The sequence below is a fragment of the Gorilla gorilla genome, chromosome 7 (genome assembly GCF_029281585.2).
Source record: "Gorilla gorilla gorilla isolate KB3781 chromosome 7, NHGRI_mGorGor1-v2.1_pri, whole genome shotgun sequence".
NCBI lineage: Eukaryota > Metazoa > Chordata > Mammalia > Primates > Hominidae > Gorilla > Gorilla gorilla.
In genome coordinates, this window is record NC_073231.2 from 124,229,364 (window position 1) to 124,256,718 (window position 27,355).

At 39.1% G+C, this 27,355-nt stretch overlaps 1 protein-coding gene across 3 annotated transcripts in view; it reads right to left on the bottom strand.

Moving 5' to 3' along the window:
• SAMD12 (sterile alpha motif domain containing 12) overlaps positions 1 to 27,355 on the bottom strand; it is a 431,264-nt gene that overhangs the window by 173,007 nt on the left and 230,902 nt on the right. For 2 of the 3 annotated variants that reach the window (XM_031013912.3, XM_055349676.2), the window contains exon 4: positions 17,373 to 17,513. In XM_031013912.3, coding sequence (XP_030869772.1) covers positions 17,373 to 17,513 — 141 coding nt within the window. Of the gene's footprint in view, positions 1 to 10,911; positions 17,514 to 27,355 lie in introns of those variants that run through there. The other variant, XM_031013911.3, reaches the window with a different exon arrangement.

The following is a 27,355-nucleotide window of genomic DNA, read 5'->3' on the forward strand; positions in this document are numbered from 1 at the left end:
AGAGAATTGAAAAAGAAAAGGAGAAGAAAAGGAACAGGGAAGCACAAAAGGCAGTGCATATTTAAAATTTCAAAAATAGCAAGAAAATTAGAAACCATTTATTTATGCTTTAATACATGTCAAATCCTGATAGACCAAAATTATTATAGTAAAACTCTTTCTGTAACAAAACAAATATCCAAGTGTTAGGAGAGAATTAATTTAAAAAATATATAAAACAAAGGTCAATAAAATTTGCTCCATTATTTCATCTCTTCCTCGTTTCTGTGGTGTTGTCTGAATTTTAGGGACACAAATGACAAAAGAAAAATCAAATTTTCTGATACATAGACATAAGGATAAATGCACACATACGTAGTTTACAGTAACTGTGAATTATAACAACCAACCACATTATAGAAATGGGATAAACTGAAATGAATACCCAAATACTTAGTTTTCAGAATCTCCATATACTACCTTCACCAATGTTTAATAGTTTTTAGCACTAAACATTAGGTTTGTTTCTCTAATAGAACTTGGAAAGAGGGAGCCTTTAGATGTATAAATCAAAGTCACATACTTCTTACATAGCAGATACTTTAAACCCTCATGGTCACTGTTAATAAATTTCTGTCCACTCATTTATGCCAAATCAATTTCAATTAAATCAATTAAAATGGCAACTAGCAAAATTTCACATTATTGATCTAACAAGATTAAGATTACTCAAGATATTGGCAGCACTAAGAAATGCTATGCTGACATCTCTGCTTCATTATGATGCCAAGTTGAAAAACAAACAAATTTGATTTCTTAGGGACCCAATAGCTCAGGTATGCAGGAAACATCTCAGCAAAACCACATACCACATATTCCTAGCAGCCCAAAAAATGCAAAATGGAAGATGGAGGGTGATAACTATGTTTTGATAAGCAAGCTATTAAATCTTTTATTTGAATAGTCTCAAGTGTTAATTTTTTTAAGTGCATCTTGAGTTTCTTGCAAAAGAAAAAAATGTATTTTTGAAATAAGAAATACTTCACAGCAGGCAGATAGGGGAGTGGAAAGAGCATGGGCTTTGGAGGCAATTAGTCATCTTACACACTGCGATGGTTAATTTTGTGTGTCAGCTTGACTGGGCCATAGGGTACCCAGATATTTAGTCAAACATTTTTCTGGGTGTATCTGTGAGGGTGTTTATGGATGAGATTAACATTGGAATTGGTAAATAAAGTTAGGCAGATTTCCCTCCCCATGTCGATGGTCTTCATCCAATCAGTTAAAGGCCTGAATAAAACAAAAAGGCTGGCCTTCCCAGGAGTAAGAGTAAGAGGGAACTCCTTTTGCCTGACTGCCTTGAGCTGAGACACTGGGTTTTTTTTCCTGTCTTTAGACCTGAACTTGAACATTAGCTCGTCTTGAGTTTTGAGCATGCCAGCTTTTGGAATGAAACTCACACCATCTGCTCTCCTGGTCCTCAGGCCTTTACATTTGAACTGGAACTACACCATTAGCTTTTGTTGGTCTCCAGCTTGCCAACTGCAGATCTTGGGACTTCTCAGCCTCCATAATAACATCAGCAGACTCTTTATAATAAATCTCCTTCTCTCTATATACATACATTCTTATTGGCTCTCCAGGAATTCAGACTAATAGAAATATTTTTTAGCTGTGTGGCCTTGGCAGGCATTGTGGCTCTTTGGGCCTCCTTTTCTTTATTTGTAGAATGCAGTCCATGACACCTACTTTGCAAAATTACTGTGTGAACTAAATGCAGAATTTATTAATAAAATGTGAAGTGTGTACACAGGTCCACAATCAGTGTTAGCTCCAGACTTCCACTGGTGATAAAGTGAAGATTTGGAAAACTTTATATGGAAATAAAAACTAGTATCTAATGCTAATGTTAGATATTAATAATTTAGAAAACTGCTACCTAACTTTGAGACTTTAATGGTTTCCAATATGAATCCCCGAACTGAACTTTTAGAGCTGAAGCAACTATCTTTCTTTCTCTTCTTCCTCTCTTCTTTATTCACAGGAGGTGGTACCATGATAACTTTGCCCTTATACCTGCCAAGCACAGGAAATTGTAGAGTCTCTGTGTAAAGTAACTTGTTTATTATCCTTTGGGGGTTGCCTAAGAAAACTTATTTCATATTTCTGGGGAAATAGGAGGTGGAATTTCAGCAGTGCTGTCTCCTGAGAACTATGGAGGCTGGGCTACTTTCTTAGGTCTTGAAGACATAACCTGCAAGGTTAGGTGATAGTGTTAGATGGGCTCCATCCTAGTTTGGGTTTTAAGATAGGATACCTTTAGGTACCCTAAGAGCTGAAAACTCCTTCTGAATTCACCTGGTTATGACAAGCAAACTCCTTAAGGCCAAAAGGAGTTTGACTCAGATACTCCCTTGTGCTCTGAGTGCTGTGTGGAGTGCTGTGTGCTCTGAATCTGCATAGAGCTGGACAGCAGACCCTCACGCTTTCACATGCACAGAAGTCAACTGCAGTGAAGCTGTGAAAAATACCAGTGTCTGGGCCTGAGGGTCTAATTTGTAAGGTTCAAGATAAAGTCTGGGAATCTCCATTTGGAAGAAGTAGAACAAAACAATTCTGCTGCAAGAAGGTCATGAATTTGGGGGAGGAGAATGTGGTGAAGAAGAGTGAAGGATGAATCTTTACAACCCTCTCCTTTACTGTTTTTCAATCTATTACCATGGGTTGTCTAGTCTCCTCTTCTCTTGGGGATGAGGATGACTTCCTCATCCTCATTTGCCACCACCCGCATCCAGGTTGTTATCATATCCTGCGTAGATTACCACAACAGCCTCCTAACTAGATGTCTTGCCTCCTGTCTTTGCTTTTCCAGTGCATCCTCTCATCTTTTGTTATAGAAATCTGATTAGGACAGTCTATGATTCACAACCCTTCTGTAGTTGCCACTGTCTTCAGGATAAATTCTAGATTCCTTGAGAAAAGCAAACATATAAGGCATTCACTTCACATTCCAGTCCTTTCCTTACTTTTCCAATCTCACTTCCTGCCATCTTCCCTCCCTTCTGACCAACTCCTAACCCTCTAACTATATTAGGCTTCTTCATGCTCCTGGAACACACCAAACTTCTTCAACCTTCACCCCTGTGAGAGTTAACTTTATGTGTCAACTTGACTGAGATAAGGGATGCCCAGATAGTTGGTGGAACATTATTTCTAGGTGTACCTGTGAGGGTATTTCCAGAAGAGATTAGCATTTAAATCAGCATACTAAGTAAAGAAGAGCTGCCCTCACCCATGTAGGTGGAATTGTCCTGTCTGTTGAGAACATGAACGAAACAAAAAAGTGGAGAAGGACAACTTGTTTCGTTCTCTCCTTGAGCTGGGGCATCCATCTCCTTTTGCCCTTGGACACTGTAGCTACTGGTTCTTGGGCTTACAGACTCTGGGACTTACACCAGCAGCTCCCTCTATTCCCAGGCCTTCAGAATTGACTAAATTATACCACCAGCTTTCCCGGTTCTTCCGTTTGTAGATGGCAGATCCTGGGACTTCTCAGCCTCCAAAATCATGCGAGCCAATTCCCATAATAAATCTCCTCTTATATGTCTATATATACCCTATTGGTTGTTTCTCTCTGAAGAACCCTAATACAGCCTCAGAACAGTCTGTTCCTTGCAACTGGGACATTTTCTTTCTATAGTCGCCAAGCACCACCTAATCTGGCTAACTCTTCTTCCTCTTTTAGATCTCAGCTTCCTGAAGGAGATTTTCCTGATCCCTTAGAGCCAGAGAAGTCCCTCTGCTTACTTGCTCCCCAAAGCATAATTAATGACCCCATTCATATCAGCCACCATGTTACTATGATTGCTTGTGGATGAGTGTCTTCTCCACTAAAATGTAAAATCCATGTATATAAGAACCATATCTATCTTGCTTATTATATTTTGCCAAAAGCTAGTAAAGGCCTGACACAAAGCAGGCACTCAGCAAATACACGGTTTTATAGTAAATATACTATCACAACATGCTGCACCTCTCTAGAGCTCTTAACACTTTGGCAATTTTATATGTGTTTAATGACTAAAGAGGAAATAAACACATCTTGCTAACTAATAGCCGGCAAAGTTCAGAGGTCACTTTTCCTTGTAACCTTTTCTGACACATTTCCTCTAGATTGGATACCCTTCCTATATGACACTGCAAACATCCACACTTCTGTCACACCTCAGACATTTCCATGCTATAATATTTTACATATAGGTCTCCTTCACATGACTTCAAAGGCAAGAATTTAATATTCATCCCTGTATCCCTAACATATAGCATATAAATAGTAGTTGACACTTAGTAGGTTCTCAATGTTTTTTGAATTACTAAACAAATGATTGTATAATTGCTACTGTAAAAAGATAAACAAAATGAGGGCTGGGCACGGTGGCTCATGCCTGTAATCCCAGCATTTTGGGAGGCCAAGGTGGGTGGATCACCTGAGGTCAGGAGTTCAAGACCAGCCTGACCAACATGGTGAAACCCCGTCTCTACTAAAAATACAAAATTAGCTGGGCGTGGTGGCACATGCCTGTAATCCCAGCTACTCTGGAGGCTGAGGCAGGAAAATTGCTTGAAACTGGGAGGCGAAGGTTGCAGTGAACCAAGATCGCGCCATTGCACTCCAGCCTGGGCAACAAGAGTGAAACTCTGTCTCAAAAATAAAAATAAAGATAAAATAAAATAAAATAAATAAAATAAAATAAAATAAAATAAAATAAAAGGGGGATACTAACAATGGAAGTATTATTTCAGAGAAGGATAAGGATAGAAGGCTTTATTCTTGTCTGGGGCTCAAGACTGGACCAATGGCTGCACAACTTTAGAGTCCATTCACAGTGTAGTCTATGCACATGGTACCTTCTAGAATTGGCATGTAGAAATTCTGATACAATGGGAGGCTTGAACATCTACACTGTACAGGGGTTTTTGCCAGACACTGAGAATTGGTGGTCCCCCCAAAAAAGGCCACAGAGAAATTAGTTAATATGCAATATTAGGGACAGAAGTCCTAAAGCACACAGATGGCATATTTTTTCTGTTTCTTCTTAGAAAAGCCAGAACATCTCAGTGCATCTCTGAAAGTGGCTTTGATTTCCTCTTATCCAGTCCACATGTCAATGTTCTAAATCAAGTGACTCTCTAAAAATCCCATAGGACATTTGAACACTGCACATATTAGATTGTAGGGTCTAGACTTATCCTCAAGAATAAAACCAATATCAATTGTTGAAAACCTGTAACTCATCTTTCTTCAATGTAACATTAGTAATTTAAGATCCTTCAAATCCACAGTCAAGCCACAAGGTCAAGGTGACATAACAATGCAACCTTATGACCATCTTAAATTGTCCAAACAAGAAATATCACATATATTGTTTCACCTAGTACATTTAAATGCAAAGTGGTCAATGCATTTGAGGTTGGTGAGTTCTGCAGAGGCAGACATGAAGCATTTTTGAAGTCTCTGAAGTTCCCTAAAATTACTCATCAGTATGCAAAGAATGACTTAAAACATTGAGCTGTGAAGCAGCAATGACAAGGATCATTCCTGATAGAAAAAGTCCACATTAGACAAATAATGTGTAGACATGTCTCCCATATGCTGGCTACAGGAACCATTAGGGGCGCTACAAAAGGCAGATATTTTTCTACCATGAGCAATGTAACAGACAAGAATCATGAGTCCACGTCAAGCCTTAAACAAAACTCCTTCTTGGATTAAATGACCTAATGGATTCCCAGAATAAAAATGAAACAGGAAAAGATGGTAATCAGGATATACATCTCATAATTCTAACTGCTACTGATAAACTGACATATGATTTTAATAATTCCCTCAAAAAACATGTCTTTTGGCCTTTAAATATAAAGCTCATTCCAAGGAGAATTTCTCTGATGGCTTAAAGACTTGATAAAATTAGAAATATTCCTGGCCACAACATTTCTGCAAGAGTGCGAAGATTTTGAAATGTGTCGGGGGAAATCTTAAGGAGGTAGCAGTTCGAGAAAATGTGGACTTGGAGGAAATTGAGAAGGGACACGTGGTTGGCAGATCATAATCAAATAAGGTTGAATGAAGAAGTAGTAATAAAAGACCCTAGCTACAGAAGAATAATCTGTTCAGATTCCTATTAGGTTACTCATCCAAAATCGTTATCTACCATTAGCCGCTGAGCTCATGGTCATAGGAGAAGGTTCACTTAACAATCACTTGAGAGTGTCACTCAGGAGAACATTTAAGGACTGAAAATATTAGATGAAACAACTCAAAGCAGGTGAGTGGCTTATGTTTAAGAGCCCTTGCCATTGTCTTTACTTGATGGGTCAATAGAAAAAGATCACAAGGGAATAAAGAGATTCTTAAAAAAGGAGATCCTAGGTAATGTTGCTCATGGTGAAAGATGATTCAAAGTGGCTTTGTAGCTATGTTTATTTTCTTGTGAATCCATGAAAATTGATTTTGCATTCACTGCTTTGAGAAGATTTAGTGGAAAATGAAATAGAGGAAGAAAATGAGAGAAAAGGGCAACAATTAAATTTATATTAGCAAAAACATACAGAGGATCCACCTCTCGCTAGCACTATGCAAAGTAAAATTAGAACACAACTGAAGTTTGCTCACAGTCTACAAGGAAGACAAAGCACTACCATGCTTTTATACAGACTTCCCTTTCTGCCACCGTTTGTGCACCTGTTAACATTTTTATCCCTTAAAAACTAGCTCATCTGTTGTAGCACTGGCAAGTCTTCCTTATCCCACCTATTCCCAAGTGAGGCTGAGTTCCAGCTCTGTGCCATCATTATGCTATCATGTGTCTCTATAATGGCATACACCACTCTATCCTTATTGCTAGAATGGGCACTCCCTTTTTATCTCTAGTACCTCACACAAAGTGTGGAGCACACTGGATGGAAGAATAATGGATACTATGTGATGAATACAGTATTATTAGTCTGAACAAAGTGCTAAGAAATGCAGAGGGGCCAAAAACAGACACATAGACCAATGGAACAGAATAGAAAACTCAGAAATAAGAGTGCACACCTACAACAATCTGATCTTTGACAAACCTGACAAAAACAAGCAATGGGGAAAGGATTCCCTATTCAATAAACAGTGCAGGGAAACCTGGCTAGCCATATGCAGAAAATTGAAACTGGACCTCTTCCTTACACTTTATACAAAAATTAACTCAGGATGGATTAAAAACTTGAACGTAGGCCAGGCACAGTGGCTCACTCCTGTAATCCCAGAACTTTGGGAAGCTGAGGCTGGTGGATTGCCTGAGGTCAGAAGTTCGAGACCAGCCTGGCCAACATGGTGAAACCCCATCTCTACTAAAAATTCAAAAATTAGCTGGGCATGGTGGTGGGCACCTGTAATCCAGCTACTCGGGAGGTTGAAGCAGGAGAATCGCTTGAACCCAGGAGGCGGAGGTTGCAGTGAGCTGAGATCACGCCATTATACTCCCACCTGGGCAACAAGAGTAAAACTCTGTCTCAAAAAAAATAAAATATAAAAAACCCACGAAAACAAAAACAAAAATAAAACAACAACAACAACAACAACAACAAAACTTAAATGTAAAATCCCAAACTACAAAAACTGTAGAAGAAAATCTAGGCAATACCATTGAGGACATAGGCATGGGCAAAGATTTCATGACAAAAATGTCAAAAGCAGTTGCAGCAAAAGTAAAAACTGACAAATGGGATCTAATTAAAGAGCTTCTGTACAGCAAAATAAACTATCATCAGAGTGAACAGAAAATCTACAGAATGGGAGAAATTTTTTCCAACGTATCCATCTGACCAAGGTCTAATATCCAGAGTCTATAAGTAACTTAAACAAATTTACAAGAAGAAAACAAACTTACAAGAAGAAAACAAACAACCCCATTAAAAAGTGGGCAAAGGACATGAACAGACACTTCTCAAAAGAAGACATTTATGTGGCCAAAAAACATGAAAAAAAAAGCTCAACATCACTGATCATTAGAGAAATGCAAATAAAAACCACAGTGAGATACCATCTCACGCCAGTCCTAACAGAGATTATTACAAAGTCGAGAAAAAACAGATGCTGGTGAGGTTGTGGAGAGATAGGAATGCTTTTACACTGTTGGTGGGAATGCAAATTAGTTGAGCCATTGTAGAAGACAATGTGGTGATTCCTCAAAGACCTGGAACTGGAAATATCCTTTGACCCAGCAATCCCATTACTGGGTATATACCCAAAGGAATATAAATCATTCTGTTTTAAAGACACATGCACGCATATAATCACTGCAGCACTACTCACAACAGCAAAGAGATGGAGTCAACCCAAACGTCAATCAATGATAGACTTCATAAAGAAAATGTGGTACATATACACCATGGAATACTATGCAGACATAAAAAGGAATGAGATAATGTCCTTTGCAGGGACATGGATGGAGCTGGAAGCCATTATCCTCAGCAGACTAATGCAGGAACAGAAAACCAAACACTTCATGTTCTAATTCATAAGTGGGAGCTGAACAATGAGAACACATGGACACAGGGAGGGGAACAACACACACTGGGGCCTGTCAGGGTGGAGGGTCGGGAGGAGGGAGAGCGTCAGGAAAAATAGCTAATGCATGCCGGGCTTAATACCTAAGTGATGGGTTGATAGGTGCAGCAAACCACCATGGCACACGTTTACATATGTAACAAACCTGCACATCCTGCACATGTACTCTGGAACTTAAATACATTTTTTTTAAAAAAAAGAAATGCAGATGGATAGGAGAATGATTGGTTCTGCCTGAAAGATGAGGTAAGTCTTCTCAGAAGAGTTAATATCTCATCAAGGCTATGTCTTTTTGTGAGTTTTATTATACAATATTCATAACAATCCTGTGAAACAGATCTTATTCCCATTTTTATAATGAAGATATCTTAATTTCTGACAAGCAACTTGTCCAAAGTTAATACATCCATGAAATGCCTAGAATGGCTGTGCGATGCTAAAGAGTTTGACTTTTATTCTGTAGGTAATTGGGAACCATTAAATGTTTTAAGGATGGAAATAATGTTGTCAGAAATATATTTAACTCTGGCAATAGAAGTGGGAAGTTAACTGAAGTAGAATTGAGGGAGCAGGACAGAGACTTCAGATCAAATGATAACTAGAAGGTTATTCAAATAGCCTGGGAAAGAGCTGAAGAGGAATGAATTAATACAGTGATTAGGGTAGAGATAAGGCTGGGAAAGATGGGAAACTCACTTCACAAGCAGAACTCTGAGGATTTGGTCATGGACTCCATGTGAGTGATGAGGAAAACGGAGTAATCACAGGTGACTCTGAGCCTTCTATGACAGGTGACAGCGTGAGTCATGGAGGTATTAACCTTGAGAACCAACACAGGAGGAAGAACAGACTGGGGAGATGGTAGAAAAGATAATGGGTTAGATTCAGATATTTTAAATTTGAGATATCAGAGAAATATTCAGGGGTACACATCTTTTAGAGAGAGAAAAATAAGAATCTGTAGTTCAGAGAGGTCTAAAACATAAATCTGAGAGTCACTATGAAGTAGGGGATGCTTAAGCAGTAGAGGGTGAGATTGTCCAGGCAGCATGCAAAATGCCAACAACTAAGAGGACCTACCCCCAGGAGGAATCAATATTTGGGAAGTGGCAGAAGAGGGCAGTTTGCCAACAGCCTGAGAGAGGCCATTAGAAAGAGAACTGAGAGAGTCAATATCCTGTACATGGAACATGTGAGCACCAAGGCAAGGAAAAGCTCATGCTATCCAATGATAAAGCAGAAGAACTGTGTTGAAGAGAACCGGCATGTGAACATCAGATTTGTAACACCAAAGCCTCAACTAAATAAAAGGCATGAAAGAGCCTGGAAATTCAAGTAGCATAATTTGAGACATACTAGAAAATTAGAACATCAGACATTCTTCACATATGCATAAAAAGGAATCTGACTGGCTCATGTTTTCTTTCTCAGGAGCAAGAAGATTCTCTTCCTCAGAAGAGAGACAAAAGGAAGCATTTCTCAATGTCACTTGTAGAAAGACATATCCTATTGCCTGGTCAATAGATACTGAGAAAATTTGTTTTGAATAAATGAGTTAACGGTAAACATGTTTGACCTGAGACTCTCAGGAAATTGGGGCCCCTAATGATATTGGTGGCTCCAGGAAGCACTAGGTAGAACTTCTACAAAGATGCAGTATTTTTTTTTTTCAGAAAATCTCACATTGTTTTCATATGTATTAAAGCCAGTCTCTAATTCTGTTTTTCTTCTTTTTCCACCATCTTAAGCATATTGCTCTGGCAGTTTCTTATGAGGTCAAACATACATTTAAGATACCAATCAGCAATTCCACTTCTAGATATTTACTTTTTTAGTGAAATAAAAATCAGTGTTTATAATAAAAACCTATGTATGAGTGCTTATGGCAGCTTTATTTGTGTCAAACAAACCTGCAAACAACTCAAATGTCCCACAGCTGGGGAATGGATACACAAACTGTGGTTATATTAGGTTAGGCAAAAGTAATTGCAGTTTTTAACCATTAAAAATAATGGCAAAAAACACAATTACTTTTGCACCAATCTAATACATTTAGTGGAATACTCAGCAATGAAAGTGAATGGGATGATGACACATCACAGCTTTGATAAGTCTAAATCCATCTCCACAAGTCAAAGAAGTCAGACACTATGACTCCATTTATATAGCATTGTGGAGAAGGCAAAACTGTAGGGATGGAAAACATCACAGGTTGCCAGGGGCTGGTAGTAATAAAAGGAGCTGACAACCAAGGAGCATTGGGAGAGTATTTTCTGGAGTAATAGAAATTTTCTATCTTGATTGTTGTGGTAGTTATTCAACTGTGTGCATTTGCCAATACTTGCATAACTGTGCACTAAAAATGGTGAATTTTACTGTATGCAATACAGAATATACCTTAATAAAAACAATGAGATAAAAAGAATACTGGCAGGGGAATGAGGAAAACTGCAATCTAGTCTCAGTTATGCCACTAACTAGCTGTGTAACTAGGAACAAACCTCTAATCCTCTTTGGGTCTTGGTGCCCAAATCTGCAAAATGAGACTGGACAATATCTCAACAAGTCTATTGCTCCATTCTACAAAGACTTCCTTCTTTAAGCAAGGTGGTGGACCAGATGGCCTACTTCAGTTCAGATGGCCTACTTGAGTTGCTGAAGTATCATTGCGGAGGTGACTGGACTAAAATAGCTAGTCCGTACATATAGTTCTAAAAAGTCTTCTTGGATTAGAAAGTAGTGTTTCTAATTTTTGTTGTTCCAAAAGACAGAGCTTTGGGAAAGTCCATCTGGTTATGCAATTCCCAAGTAAAATTTGACACATATATTTGGACAATGTGAAAAAAGTTCTTCAGGAAACACTAATGTTTAATGAGCTATAACTGGCCCTGGTAAACAAACATACTATTCTTTTTTCATCTTATAGGGAGTAATTATAAAGGCATATGAGGATGGTAGCATCTACTACTCACATCTGCCTTACTTGCCACTGTTTTCTATTGCCTGAATTTACCCAACCCTCATAGTTGCTGATATATTTTTACACTTTCTACGTATTTGCAGCCAAGAAAGTCACTAAAAGGGACACCCCAAAAATAGTTCCACACTACAGCATGAGAAAATAAAACAATAAAAATAATAATCTTGATGATGATTTCAAAAGCTTGCATTTTTTTACTTCGTAAAGCAAGGGTCCACAAACAATGGGCTAGCAATTTTTTTTTTTACCTGTGGTAAAAACCACATAGTATTAAATTTACTATCTTAACCATTTTTAAGTATACAGTTCAGTCATATTAAGTATATCTAAGTTGTTGTGCAAAAGATCTCTATGAGGTTTCATCTTGCAAAACTGAAACTTGTACACGAAACACAAATTCCTCCTCCCCGAAGCCCTTGTAGCCACTTTTTTACTTTGTTTCTATGATTTTGACTATTTTAGATACTCCATATGAGTAGAATCATGCATTATTTGTCCTTTTGTGACTCGCTTATTTTGTTTAGCACGACGTCTTTGAGGTTTATCGTGCAGCATGTGGTAGGATTTCCTTCTTTTTAAAGGCTGAATAATATTGCATTTTGTATATATACCATGTTTTCTTTATCCATTCATCTGTTGACAGACATTTGGGTCACTTCTATCTCTTGCCTATTGTGAATAATGCTGCACTGAACATGGATGTACAATTATTTCAAGATCCTGCTTTGAATTCTTTTGGATATGTACCCAGAAGTGAGATGGCTGTATCATATGGTAACTCTATTTTTAGTTTTTTGAGGAACCTCAATACTGTTTTCCATAATGGCTATACAATTTTATATTCCCACTAACAGTATACAGGGGATCCAATTTCTCTACATTCTTGCCAACACTAGTTATTTTCTGTTCTTTTGGTAGTGGCCATTCTAACGGGTGTGAGATGATGTGTGGTTCTGATTTGCATTTCTCTAATGATTAGTGATGTTGAGCATCACTTCATACGCCTATTGGCCATTTGCATACCTTTTTTGGAGAACTCTCTATTTGAATCCTTTGCTTATTTTATTATTTGGCTTGGTTTTTTTTTTCCCTTGTGTTGAGTTATAGACGTTTCTTATATATTCTGGATATTAACCCATTTTCAGATATGTGATTTATATATATTTTCTATTCTGTGTTGTCTTTTCACTCTGTTGTTTCCTTTGATGTGTATCAGTAATTCTTTTTGTAAATAAAATTGTATTGGAACACTGCTATGCCTAATTCATTTAAGTATTGCCTATGGTTGGGTTTTGCCTAGTGGGGGTAGTTGCAACAGATACCATATGGCTGGCAAAGACTAAAATACTTACAAACTGGTCCTTTACAGAAAAGGTTTGCCAACCTCTGTCATAGAATATGCAATGAACTCTATTATATGGTTTCTACATAAAATCTCATTAAACAACCACCTGGAGATGGAAATTATTAGCCCATTTGACATAATAAAGGCAATAAAGCCTAATGGGTAAAAGTTTGCTGTGGAGTCAGACAGACCTGTGCTATGCTTTTTACTAGTTGTCTGACTATAAGTATATTACTTAACCTCTTCATCCTCTCTTATATGCATATGTAAATTATTGTGATGGTTGCACCACTCTCTTTACACATTAAACATCACTGAATTTTAAGCCTTAAGTGGGTAAGTTGTATGTTATGTGAATTATATCTCTATGAAGATGTTATTAAAAATAAGGATTATTATAAATGTATGATGTTGATTAAATTGCGTGGCTTCTATTACTGATAGCCAACAATATTCTGCATTTACTATCATACTGTATCGAGTGATTTACATATCTTAGCTCCCTTAATTCTTACAACATCCCTATTTGGTGAGCACTGCAAAATGTGTTAGGTACAGGATTTAAAATTTGGGCCTGTCTGATGCCAAAATTCACCCTTTTTCCTTCTTGTTTCTTTTTAAAAATTTTATTCCTTTAAATAGTTAATATACTCATACATTTCATCAAACAAAGTGACATAAAAGGCACACACCCTCTCTCCATCCACCATATTCCCTGTCCCACAGGTGCAGCTTGTATTAGCTTCTTGTACATCATTCAGCATTTCCTTAAAACAAAGCACATATGGATATACATTTTTATTTCCTCCTCTTTGGCAAATGTAGCATACTATACGCATTGTTCAAATATAGTATACATTGTTCTGCACCTTACTTTTTTCTCATCTCATAGCATCCCAGAGATCCTACCATATTAGTATTCTTCATTCTCGTATTTGTAGCTAAGAGTACACCAACGCCTGGGTGTACCATTATTTAATTCGCCATTCCCCTCAAGATGGACAGTTAAGTTGTTTCCAAGAAACTATATTTTGAAATTGCCTCCAAAGGCAAGAAGAAAACTCTTAAGAAATGCAATCATTTTTAAAATAAATTCCTTTCCTCAAAAATGGACTTCTTTGAAAGTGATAACTCTTCTTAAAATGTGTTGGTTAGTAAATGTTTGTTAAATATCAATGCAATGGTCTAAATGTTATGTCTCCTCAAAATTTATGTATTGAAATCCTAACCCCCAAGGTGATGGTATTGGACGGTGGGGTCCTTGCTTGGTGATCAGGTCACGGGGGTGCAGCCCTCATGTATGGGATTGGTGCTCTTGTAAAAGCAGCCCCACAGAGATCCCGCCCCATGTGACATTACAATGATTAGAAGGTCATCTGTGAGGAAGTGGGCCCTCATCAGACACTGAATCTGCTGGCGCCCTGATCTTGGACTTCTCAGCCTCCAGAATTGTAAGAGAGAAATTTTTGTTGTTTATAAGCTACCTAGATTATGGCATTTTGTTACCGCAGCCTGAACATGTTAGATAATCATCAACAACAAAAAATTAAATGCATTACACCAGAGTGACAGCCCCACGTGAGCCATGGAAGGATACTCCATCTCTATGGATAAGAACTGTGATTCACCCTCTTTAAGAGGGAAGCCCAAGGATTTCCAAAAACATCCCAAAGTCTTTGTTTGTACTTATTCAGCATATTGTTTCTGCTGAGTAATATTTACAGAGATGAAGAATCAAATATTCATTACCGAAACATCTATTACCCCTATGGTGAATTTCTATATGATATATATTTTAAACTAATCAGTTCACCTGAGTGGAATGAAATTCTAATATTTTTATTATAGCAAACCTAGACCCAAAATATTTTAACGCTAATCCGTCTTTAGAACTTCTATTATTAATCATAAAACATAAAAAAACTTATCAATTTTGTTTCCTTTTTTTTTTAAAAAAAGAGACTATTACTTCAATAAGGCTATGTATTTTCTGAAGGATGCCTGACATAACAAGAGTTTGAGTATTAACATATGAAGAACTGGCTCACGCCTGTAATCCCAGCATTTTGGGAGGCCAAGGTGAGCAGATCACTTGAGTCCAGGATTTCGAGACTAACCCGGCCAACATGGAAAAACCTCATCTCTACTAAAAATACAAAAAATTAGCCTGGTGTGGTGGTGCATGCCTGTAATCCCAGCTACTTGGGAGGCTGAGACATGAGAATCACTTCAATCTCGGAGGTGGAGGTTGCAGTGGCGCACACTCCACCTTGGGCAACAGAGTGAGACTCTGTCTTGAAAAAACCAAAACCAAAACCAAAAACCTATGTGAAGAACAAGCAATAAAAAAGGTAATATCAGCACAGACAAAATACCCAAGAGCTAGAGAACAATGCGGCCTTCCAAAGGGAACCGAATGAAAGAATTAAAAATGTACAGCTTTTCAAAGCTCAAGAAAGTGACAACAACAACTGAATTGAAAGGACTGAACTGGGCATTATCTTCCCAGAACACATATGTATATTTAGCTTAATAGACGTGAGTACTATCTTGGGAAAAATCTTATATATTATGCATCTAGGGCAATGAGAGCTGTAGAAAATGATTCTCCAAAGCAAACACACTGCAGGCTGACACTAGTAGAGGAAAAGAGTCAAAGGCACACATAATGCGTCACATGTGAGTTTAGGTCTCATTCTATATAGATCATCACCAGAGGGAAAAAGAATGAGCTGCAAAAACCAGACACTAAACAGAAGCTGGGCAGCTATGCTTGTGGTTGAAGCTTAAAAAAATGCATATGTGTATTTTCTGATTATAATTGTAATATGAATTTGCAGAAGATTTGGAAAATACAGAAAAATAAGAATTTAAGTCACCCACTTATCCCACAATCCAGAGAGATCCTTTATTAAAATGGTTGGCATATTTACTTGCAGTCCTTTTTTTCTGTACATATAAGAATATATGGTTTTTATAAAATTGGGCTTATATTATGCATACAATTTTACACATGACCTTTCCTCCCACCTTGTATGACTTACGTAATTTCCCATGTTGTCATGTATTCTTTAAAGATGTAATTTTAATAACTGGGCATTATACTGAATCTTATGAATTTAAGCAGAATTACTTGATTCTTTTCACATTGCTGGACCTCTAGGTTGCTTGTAAATTTTCCATTTTCCAAATAGCACTGTGACAGACTTTCTTATCAAAATCTTCGTATTTCTATCTACTTCTTAAAAGAAGCTTAAAAGCATATCGGTATTTCACATTCAAATTTAAATCACTTAGTATACCAGTAAATTCACCATTGGAAGTCTCTGAGGACAAAATGCAAATAATGCATATGAGACAAACAATACTATTTTACGATCACTTGAAGTCTATATTTATCCTTCTAGAATAGTCATCTTTCAGGGAGCACATTATTTCCTCTAGGCAAATGGACTATTACTAGGTTAATCTAAATGCAATAACATGAAACTTGGCTGACCCAGATTTCTCCAATATCAGTATGCATGCAACTACAATATTCTGCAGAATGACAAATACTCAAGGCTCTCAAAAACACATATTTTATCATCCTTTCATTTAAAATGATGTACAATGGACACTAAAATAAAACAAATAAAGTTTATAGCCAATGAAGGTTGATAGCATCCAAATCTCATGTAGACATATAAGTTACACATAGCGTAACTTAAGGCTTTCTTCGAATTCTAGCTTTATTTTGTCACTTCCACAGTTATTGAGATCTTAAGTGCTCTCATCATATTGAAGTTATTTATAATTCCTGTTAAGAATTATATACTTTTAACAGTGTAGTTTTAGATTCACTATAGTCTATTTTAAAAATTATTCCACTTTCAAGAAGCTAAATGGGGTTCTTACAATCTCTAAAGTGTGTGTGTATAATACATTCATGTATAGTTATACACATCTAAAATGTTTTTCTCCCACTAACCGGTGAAAAGCAAAACAAAAATACAACAAAAACTCCACTTATATCACTGGTCATCGTAACTATTGAATCACTCAAATTCTAAAGCGCCCTCACAATTGGCGCAGGTGAAGATAGCTAGAGCTGGACTGTACAGTTGTGCAGGCTGCACATTATACAACTCTAGTGAGTGCAATCGTACCCTGATTGATGTGACTGGTATTCTCTGGGGTTGTGCAGTACACAATCCATACAACTGTATGTGACGACCTTGAAGTTAGCTCAGGTAATTCTGTTTGCTCATCCATTACTTATTTGTGCATCCTTCTCCCTAGCGAGCTATGAAAAAAGTTTTCAAAGGGAAGTAATCTTTAAATCTGTATACTATTTTCTATGATGGAAATTCTGTGAAGAAACAATAACAAATTCTCCCTGACTCCCGTCTGTCCTAATAGTAAGGTGTTCTTTCTTCTAATCTCCCCATCCATCCACCCATCAGGAAGCAACAGGGTACCTTGTGTGAGTAACTGTAGATTTCTGACTTCTTCTCGCACCTTCAGCTGGAGCACCTGTTGTAAGATGTGCTGCCGGAGGTTCTCCTGGGCAATCCCCATTCGCTCGAGCTTTTTGTCAGTAAGTCTCAGCAGGGCTCGCCCTGCAGGGTTTTAAGAAATAAAAGGAAAAGCAAATGAACTACTTGCTGAAGAAAGATGTCCATTTTGGTCTTGACTAACCCTGCCATCACAGAAGTTTCTACCTAAACACAGACATTTTAGAATAAAGGTCCTCCATTGTTATTGCTGACACAAATGGATTATCTGGGTGAAAAAAATACACATATTTAAAAGAGAACCCTAACTTTTAATTGAACATTGGGAAACCCCACTGACTCACACATTCAGTTAGAATGTGTGACTCATACATTCAGTTAGATAAAATAGGAAAACCTGAACCTGGATATTTGGGTCACAAATTGCAGGTTGCCATAGAAACAATGCTCTTCACTGGGGGCTGGATTCTCAGGCTGGCCCACAGAAGCCCAAGTCACTGACAACTCACTTACAACCCAGCTGAAGAAATGGATGCTCTAACAGTGGTATATACAGAAACTCTAGCAATGCGTAACACAGGATATAATAACATTTCTGCGAAATATGCATTTAAAGTCCAGTTTTAATCTGCAGGCAACTGACACTCCTGCTGTACCCCTGGCATCGGGCTGGAGGTTCCATCTCTAGCTGGTGGGAGCTATGCCTTAATCCCAATTACTGGCCTAATGCAAGGGTTCTAGCAGGGCTGAGAGGGAGAAGAGTAGGGTAAAAGGGCATCCAAAGAGTTCAAAAACAAGGCACCTAGAGGTGTGAGTGCCTGCAGTGTGCAGACACCCTGGGCTATGGTCAGCTGGCATGGCCTCTCTTCAACCTTTCTTTCCCTGTATACTTCTCTTCCTACTGTGATTTCCATCAAATTCTCCTCCACCCTGTGCTTGCCCTAAAATAAGCATATTTCCATTTTGAGGGTTTACTGCAAAAAATAAAGAGTGATCATTGCTAAATGCCCATAGCACCACCCATTACTCTTCTCCGACATTCCTACTCATCACATCTGCAGATCTTTTCTCATTTCCACAGACGAAGAAGAGACAGAGGCAATTACATGTGACGAATGATGTCTTTAGGTATATTATCATATACATTTCACAAGGAGACAGGTGAATGGAGAAAACCAGTTAGCAGCAGCTTGTGTTGTTTATGCTTCTAGTTTCCTTCCTTTTAACCTTTGCTAAGTGCATCAGTCAGGATAAGTTAGTTTATATGCTGTTGTAAAAAACAATTCCAACATATTAGTGGCTACAACAAACTTTACTTCCAGTTTATTCTGCATGTTAACTACAAGTCTACCCATCTTGAATGCTGCTGATCAATGTAACAAGAGGGAGGAGAGAAGGTGCTAGAAGATCTTCATGCCATCAGTGAAATGCTCAGCTTAGAGTCATTTATAAAACATTGGCCAGAACTAGTTGCATGAACATTTCCACCCACAAAAGGGCCACCAATTGTACTCCCAACATGTGCCCAGAAGTGAGATGTTTAATAAGAAACACTAGTGAGAATTATACTAATATAGATGTGGCCCTGGGCCAATGCCTGGAGAGGAAGTGAGTTCTTGGATGTGCGGTGGTTGGGGGTGGAGGTCTGAAGATTCAGTGGAACCTGCATTTGTAAGGGGAAGCCTACATAACTACAGCTCAGGCTTGGAAACACCAGGCAGATCGTGGTGGTCATGAGAAAAGGAAGGAAAGGACAAAATCGGACTCGAGTAATTTCCATTGCTTTCTATGGCTGGTGGACTAATGGGCCCCTAAAGATGTCCATGTTCTCATCTCTGGAACCTGTTAATTTCTTACCTTACATGACAAAAGGGACTTTGCAAATGTGATTAAGGTAAGGAGGATCTTGAGATGGGAGAGTACCTTTCATTATCCAGGTGAGTCCAATCTAATCACAAGCGTCCTTAGAAGTGAAAGAGGGAGATGGGAGAGCCAGAGAGACATGTGACTATGGATGCAGAGGTCAAAGTGAAGCGGCCAAGAGCCAAGGAATTCAGGCAGCCTCTAAAAGCTGGAAAAGGCAAGGAAATGAATTATCTTCCACACCCCATAGAAAGCAGCTCCACTAACAAGCTGAATTTAGCCCTGTGAGACCCATTTTTGGACTTCTGACCCCCATAAGTGTAAGACAATAAACTTGTGTTGTTTAAAGCCATGGGAGTTTGTGATAATCTGTTATAGCAGCAGTTGGCCCTGTGACTGGAATTTACATGTTTTCAAGAAGTCAAACAGATGGCTTTAGATTTCCTTTCCTTTCCCCATTTCTGGCTGCTGGCACACACAAAGGTAAAAAGTAGAGGAATGCTAAGGAGAGGTAAGCCTGAGTGCCTGGCTTCCAGGACAGCCCTGCAGTCCAATGCTCTGCTCACTGTCAGACCTTAGTCCAGAAGTTTCACTCAGAAAACAAAGAATACGGCTTAAATATCATTTATATGGATAATTGGCCTCCAAATAACAGACATCTACATCTTTATACATGTCATAAACTTACAAATACTGCATAAAACACTCCCTGAAGCTCCGATGATCTTAATCCCTCCCAACATAAAAATGTAGATCACCCTCCCTCCTTTCTGTTCCCAATTATTTGGGCTGTGGTTTCACAAGCTGTGGCATTTCCTAGCAAGAGCTGCTGAGGCGCTGATAAGACACATGGCTGCTTTTGTCTTAAGCTGGCTGGGCCATCGTTAGAACACAGTGTTAAGGCATCAGAGCGAGGATTTTGTTCCAGCGCATGCAGCTCAACTTTCCTTTGTTTGATGCCTTCCTGTAAACCTGTAGCCCCAGCCTTTCCAAAAATGCATCTGAGTGGTCAAAGTATGGATACATAGCCCTACTAGAATGTTATTTCTACTTTGGTGTGTTAATAGCATTGGGTTTAAATATATGAGTCAGAAAATTCTGTCAGTTATAAAAGTCTGTTCATTTCCTGACTGTGTGATACAAACAATCATGCTTATGAACAGTTCACATATTAAATGTCCAACTGTTCAAATTATTTAATCCAAATCCTGAGAATATAATTATTTCTACTCTGTTGGAAGAGAAATTGAGAAGTTAAAGAATATTTAAAACATGAGAGCTCATCCTAATTTTTCCCACTCTATATTCAGTTGTGCTTTATCTTCCTTGGTAGGAAAATAAAAGGGTTAGTTTTCAAGAAAGATAAAGGATAAAATTTATTTTAAAATTTCCTGATAAAATCACTTCTAGAAAAGATCATGATCTGTATACCAAAAATCTTATTAACAAAATCCGATTCACGGTCTTCTTTGGATGGTTTCTACAGATTGATGGTTCTGGAAAATTTTTGTAATAATTAAATTATTTCTAGGAGTAAATGTCCCATTAATCTCCTATTCCACCACCTCCTGCTGAATACAAAAGAAACGAACATCCAAATAAGTGTGGTATTGTTTTGATGAGGTATCAAGAAAGTGATAAGCAATCATCAAATTATTTTATAATTTATGTTAATTTTTGTTGTTTATCATAAAATTCAATTGTTAGTTCAACAAACAATTATAGAGCACTCACTAGGCCTCTGTTATTTTGACACTCCCCCTGGGTACAGTGATGAACACAGCAGACAGGGTCACTTTTGAAGCCTTCAGGCTGACAAGGAAGGTAGCTCATGGCAAATGTCTACGAGTATGTGATGAATGCTAAGAAAGGCAAATATAGGAGCTCAGAACAGGGTGATCTAACCTCGTCTGGGCACCAGGAAGCTGTTAATGAGTAATGAACATGTAACCTAGGACTTAAGGAGGAAGCAAGAGTTAGACAAAACCTGATAGAGCAAATATTTTTTTAAAGTTGCCACATGAATGAAGAGGGGGGCTGCCATCGTAGACAGACAACACAGGAGCAACGTCCCAGCATGAACATTCCCTGCTTCTGCTCACAGGAGTCTCTTGGCCACCTTGCTCTGCGGTCCTCTGCCAATACAGAGAAGGACCAAGGAGTGAAAAATCAACTCAATCTCAAACAAGAAGCACCAACTGAATTGCCTGATACCACCAAACTTGTTATAACAGTAATTAGGTGACCTGGGCTGCTGGGCCCTTTACCAACTCACAGACTCCTGAGGTTAGAAGAAGCTTAAAGTTTTTCACACTGCTCTTACTCCCTGCCTTTTACTCTTTTCCATTATTAATTATTTATTGATCACCATTATGTACCTGCCACTATTTGGGGTGCTGTGATATGGAGACAAGTAGTGTCTTCTGCCTGCATGGAGCTCACCATTTAGTGTGGGAGGAAGGTGACACACAAGTAAACCGACAACTAGATCTAGATCTAGAGACAGACATATGATCCTAGATAGTCATAAGTGCTCTGAAGAAAAAGCAGAATGAAGGGGCAGACAGGGACGCCTATTAAAAAGATGAGGGCTATTGTAGTTGGGGTGGTTAGGATAGGAAAGGCCTCTCTGAAGGGGTGAGGCTGGAACCAGAAAGGAGAATGAGGGAATAGAAGTGTCAACGCAATTAGAGGAATGACAGGGAGATTAGTGTCACTAGGGCAGAGCAGGTGAGATAAGAGAATGGTCAGAAATGAGGTCTCAGAGAAGACAGGGTCAGATCACACAGGGCCTCAGAAGCCCTAGAGAGGACTTTGGATTTTACTTTTCTGAATATGGAAAGTTTTGAGCAAGGATAACTTGGGCATGATATCAGGTATTAAAAGAATCCCTCTGGTCACTATGTGGAGAATGGATTTGAGGCAGAGGTATATGTAGGAGCAAGGAGGAGTCCGCGGACTATCACAGTCATCTAAGCAGGAAGTAATGGTGTCTTTGTACTGGGGTGGCAGGGAGGAAGTAATAAGAAATAGTAAAACTCTGACTATATTTTTAATAACTTTACAATGCCCAGAAGTGGGGTCTGAGGGAAAGACAGACATCAGAGATGACTCACATTTTCAACCTGAGCCACCAATGGCTGGGGGCACCATTTCCGAGCAAGAAATTGAGTCACTGCTCGAGAGAGGATGCATTGGAAGGAGGAAATCCTGGTAGCATTACTGCTATTTTTTCTTTAGAGAGCACTTGGGATATGGAGAAGCATAAACACGACAGAATTAAACAAAGAAAAAACAATTAAAATAAAAACAATTAAAATATTCTTCTTTTCTTGAATGCTCTTATTCCTTCAACACTCTCCTCGAACCCCAAAGCTCTGAGTTGTCTGGGGGTAAGGTAAGCATAGGCATATCCTGGCAGAACTTAGAGAAATCAGAGGGACCTCTTACAACCCAGTTCTGTATTGTTTAGCCTTATTAGGTGCCCTCAGGGCTAAAAACATTCCCCAGAACTCCTTGTAGAGGCTCGGGCCAGGGAATATTCAGTGAGGATGTTCCCGCAGCAGGAACATGGTACTCTGCTAGCAGTCTTGGAAAATTAGAGTTTTGCCGCCATCTGAAGCTTGAGCATACATAGAAAAAGCATGACTGTGTGTGCTCCACTAGAATGCCAGCAATACAAGAGCAAGTGTGATGGTTAGTTTTATATGCCAACTTGACTCGGTTATGAGGTGCCCGGGTACTTAGTCAAACATCATTCTGGGTGTTTGGGGATGGGATTAAAATTTAAATTGGTGAAGTGGATAACACAGACTGACTTCCATAATGTGGGTGGGCCTCATCTAAGCAGTTGAAGGCCTGAGTAGAACAAAATGCTGACCCTTTCTAGACTAAGAGAGAATTCTCTTGCCTGATGGCCTTTGCACTGGGACATTGGTTCTTAATTTTATAGTAGCCTGCCAGCCTTTGGACTCAAACTAGGATGTTAGCTCTTCCTGGTTCTACAGCAGCTTCTAGCCTTTCAACTCCAACTGGGACACTGGTTCTGCAGATTCTGGATTTGCCAGCCTCCATAATTACACAGGCCAATTTCTTATAATAAATCTCTCTCTGTATGTACATGTATATGTATATGTGTGTATACATATGCTCATACTGTGTATATACCCTCTTGGTTTTGTTTCTCTGGAGAACACTAATATGCTGGGGGTGTCTCTCCTGTCAGGTGCCCTGTTACCCCCAGGATTCCCTGGTGCTGCCTGTGTGCTGGCACGCAGTAGTGCTCATAAGTATTTGTTGAGCACATATCCTTAGTGCTACTAAATTAACATAAAGGTAATCTTCTTTACCACAAATTGATGCTCTCAAGACTACTAAATTACTTATATCAGAAAAGATGTAAAAGACTTGATTGGAAGCTGTCAGTTAAAACAAGAAGAAGAAACTGAACATATAGAGGGAAGAGGCTCCATTTCATTGTGGTGACCACAGAAACACATGCCAATTGAAAGCAATAGAGAACACGAGACTAAATGAGGCTTAAAGAAAGATGAGTGCCTTTTTCTATTTTTGAACACACACCAACTGAGACTAGAAACCTTGCTGAGCAGATGAGCAGCAAGAAAAGGTGAGGGATAATTGAGTCACAGAGCAGTTTATTCATTTCCTATGGTTGCCATAACAAACTATCACAAACACAGGGGCTTCAAACAATAGAAATTTACTCCTCAGAGTTCTGGAAGTCAGAAGTTCAGCATCTGTTCCATTGGGCTAACATCAACGTGTCGGAAGGGCCACACTCCTTCTGGAAGCTGTAGGACACGATACATTATCTGATACGCCTGTTTCTGCCAGCTGCCAGTACCCCTTGCATGTGGCCACAAATCTCTGCCTCCATTCTCCTATCACCTTCTCCTCTTGCGCGTGTATAATCTCACTCTGCCTTTGTCTTACAAGGGCACTTGGGATTGGATTTGGGGCCCATCTGAACAACCTGAGATAATCTTCCCTTGTGAAGATCCTCAACTTAATACATCTGCAAAGACCCTTTGTCCTTGTAACATTTTCAGGTTTCAGGGATTAGGACCTGATGCTGCTGGGTGGATATTATTCAGCCTATCACAGCTGAAAGGAACATTTGAGTTTCTGACTACGGCACAGGATTCATTGTGGTCCTCATGGAGAAGTGAGGCACAGAGAAAGTGTCCTGCCTAAAACAGCACAGAAGATGAGGTAGAGACTTAGGTCTAGACCATGTCTCCGACTTTCAAGCCCAGCCTGGTCTCTGGTCTCTATTCCAGGTGCCCTTCATCTTTTGCTCAGAGAATTGCAACAGACAGCCTGGCACAACTTTTCAAGATAAATGATTGCATGTCATAAGGCATGATTGGAAATGACAGGGGAAGCTGGAGGTGAGCCAAGAGTGGCCTCAGACCCTGTCCTATTGGGAAATCTTAGTGCCACTGCATGTGGTTGGGGGGTGCCACTTTTCCCAGAATAGGATGAATTACAAGGCCTCTTTTCTGCCAGAAATAGATCATTGGACAGTTCCTCAAATAAATGGCCCTTTGTGCACTGGGTTAGGTCCAAAACTGCTCTCAGGTAAAGGCCTGGGTCATGCACCAAGCAAATGCCTGTTGCTCCACCCCAGTGTGGCTGGTCCAGAGCAACAGGCATGGGGCATACAACCAGTGTCCCCTAGCCCAAACTTATGTTTCTCCAATCATGCCATTACTCCAAAATTGGAATTTTGGGAACAAAGAAACAGAGAGGCAAAATCACAAAAGCATGGGATCACAGCTAACAGGTGTAGATAAATGCCTAGGAAAGCACAATCTGAGTCTTAATTTACTCATCTCTTCAATGGGGATGAAAACTACACTATCCCATAGAATGACCATGAGAGTCAAATGAAATAATACATACATAGGACTTTTGCAACTTGGAACCACAATAACACAATTTGGATACTACTGTTCCTTGATTGGCCACCTCTTCTTTTTACTCTTCCTCCTCCTCCTCCTCCCCTCCTCCTCCTCATAATTGTAATAATAATATCAAATGTCTATGGTGCAGTTACTCTGTTAAACACTATCCTAGTAGCTTTACATAGATTATCTCATTGTCAACAGTTTTCTGAAGGTACTATTATTATCTATTATTAAGAGCTATAAAACAGCTGAAGGCTTTATACCTAATAACCTGCAGTTCTGGGATACAAATATAGGCAGAAGCCATGCTCTGAACCACCTCCCTAAACTGCCACCCAGAGATTCTTTACACAAACCTATGTACTCCTCAAGGCCACTTCTTGCAAAGGGAACAGAACTCATGAGCAAATGAGAGGCTGAGGGTCAGGAAAACGTCTTCATCTCTGAGGGCTTAAATGCAAGCAGTGGGAACATTGTCATAGCATCACTATGCACAAGGGTGTAATGTTTCACTTGGTGGAGAACGACAGGGAAATGATGGGTCTCTGAAAGCAGCCATCAAACAGATTCATAGACTGTATGTGTACCATGGACTGAACCAGCTATACTACTGGAAACTAGTAGACAAGGATAAATAAGATAATTTCCCCGCCAGAGGGACAAACATAGGTTCTTTGCAAGCCCATAAGAGGGGCATTTAACCCATCTGGCAACCTTGAACAAAAACAAAAAATCAAGATGCTTAGTAGGAAGAGCATTCAAGGCACAGGGAACAGCATAGGCAAAGATGGAGACCAAAGAACCAGAAGTTCTATATGACTGTGGTGTGAAACCCGCAGCAAGGAGTTACTTCTGGGCTATACTCGCCATTTCATGCTTGGTGTTAGTCTCTTTCTTTATTTTTACCTTCCACCACAAAGCAGCAGAGGTGAGACACAAGTGATGATATTCCCAATAGTAAAACCCTCCATTTGTAGAACTAATATTATAAGCACTTCATTTTTGCCTACACTACTTTTATTTCTGATAAAAGCAGCTCTCTTTTGTCTTTTGAGAGCGGCTTTTTCTCACCTGGTGGGGTTTTTAACAGCTAAATGCAATTTCCCCGTAGTACTTTTTACTTCTAGAGTACTATATAACTTTCTTGCTTATTATGTTTATCTTTGGATTCACTCCCACCCCTTCCCATAACATAAGTAAGCTCCATGAAAGCAGGGATTCCTTAAGGTTCTCAAGCACCTCACTAGAGCCTTACTCAACGTAGGCACTAAAAAGATACTTGTTAAATTAATCATGGGTATGTGACCCAGACCAGAATATCTACATTTCTTTGCTGGGATCGTTATGGCCACTAAGAAGAAAGTTCTCTATCTTCAACTATGTCCCAAGGGACAATATAATGCTAGACTTGCTGTTAGTGGCTGTCTTTACCACCCTATGGAGGGAATTTCCTAGAGAATTTAGCCAACAGAGAGACCAGAGCTGGGAAAGAGTAAAGTAGGGTGAGAGGAGAAAGTCAGAGAAAAAAAGAGAGAGAAAGAACATTATCTGGTTTCTCAAATACAGCCTGGCATCAAGTCAGATACCCCTGCACTCTTGGTTATGTGAGTGAATATGTGGCAGTGGACGGGGATAAGCTAGTTGAGCTCATTTGTACCACTTGCACCAAGAGAATCTTGACTTAAACATCCTAGTTTATGAGGGATTCTCGGTTAAGTCACAGCACTGCCATCCCTCTCCGCATTTCACAAAAGCCTGTCATGGTGTAAGTGGGTAAGAATGATATGAACCTATAGTAATTGGTTCTCAAGAAGTTAATCATCGGTAAATATATTTTAGTTAGAATTTCTTACAAATTATTTGAAGTACATCTTAATCTGACTGCATATTTATGTATGCTTGATGCATCAGGGCAACCTCCTTATAAAATTATACCAGAGGTCATAAACTCAGATGCTCTTGTCAGGATAACATAATTGGGTGAAGAGAACTGCCCTAAGGGATGACTAAGAAAAGGTAGACTGAAGCTGGGTGCGGTGGCCTATGCCTGTAATCCCAGCATTTTGGGAGCCTACGCAGCCCAGCATTTTGGGAGCAGGCAGATCACTTGAGATCAGGAGTTCGGGGGCCAGCCTGGCCAACATGGTGAAACCC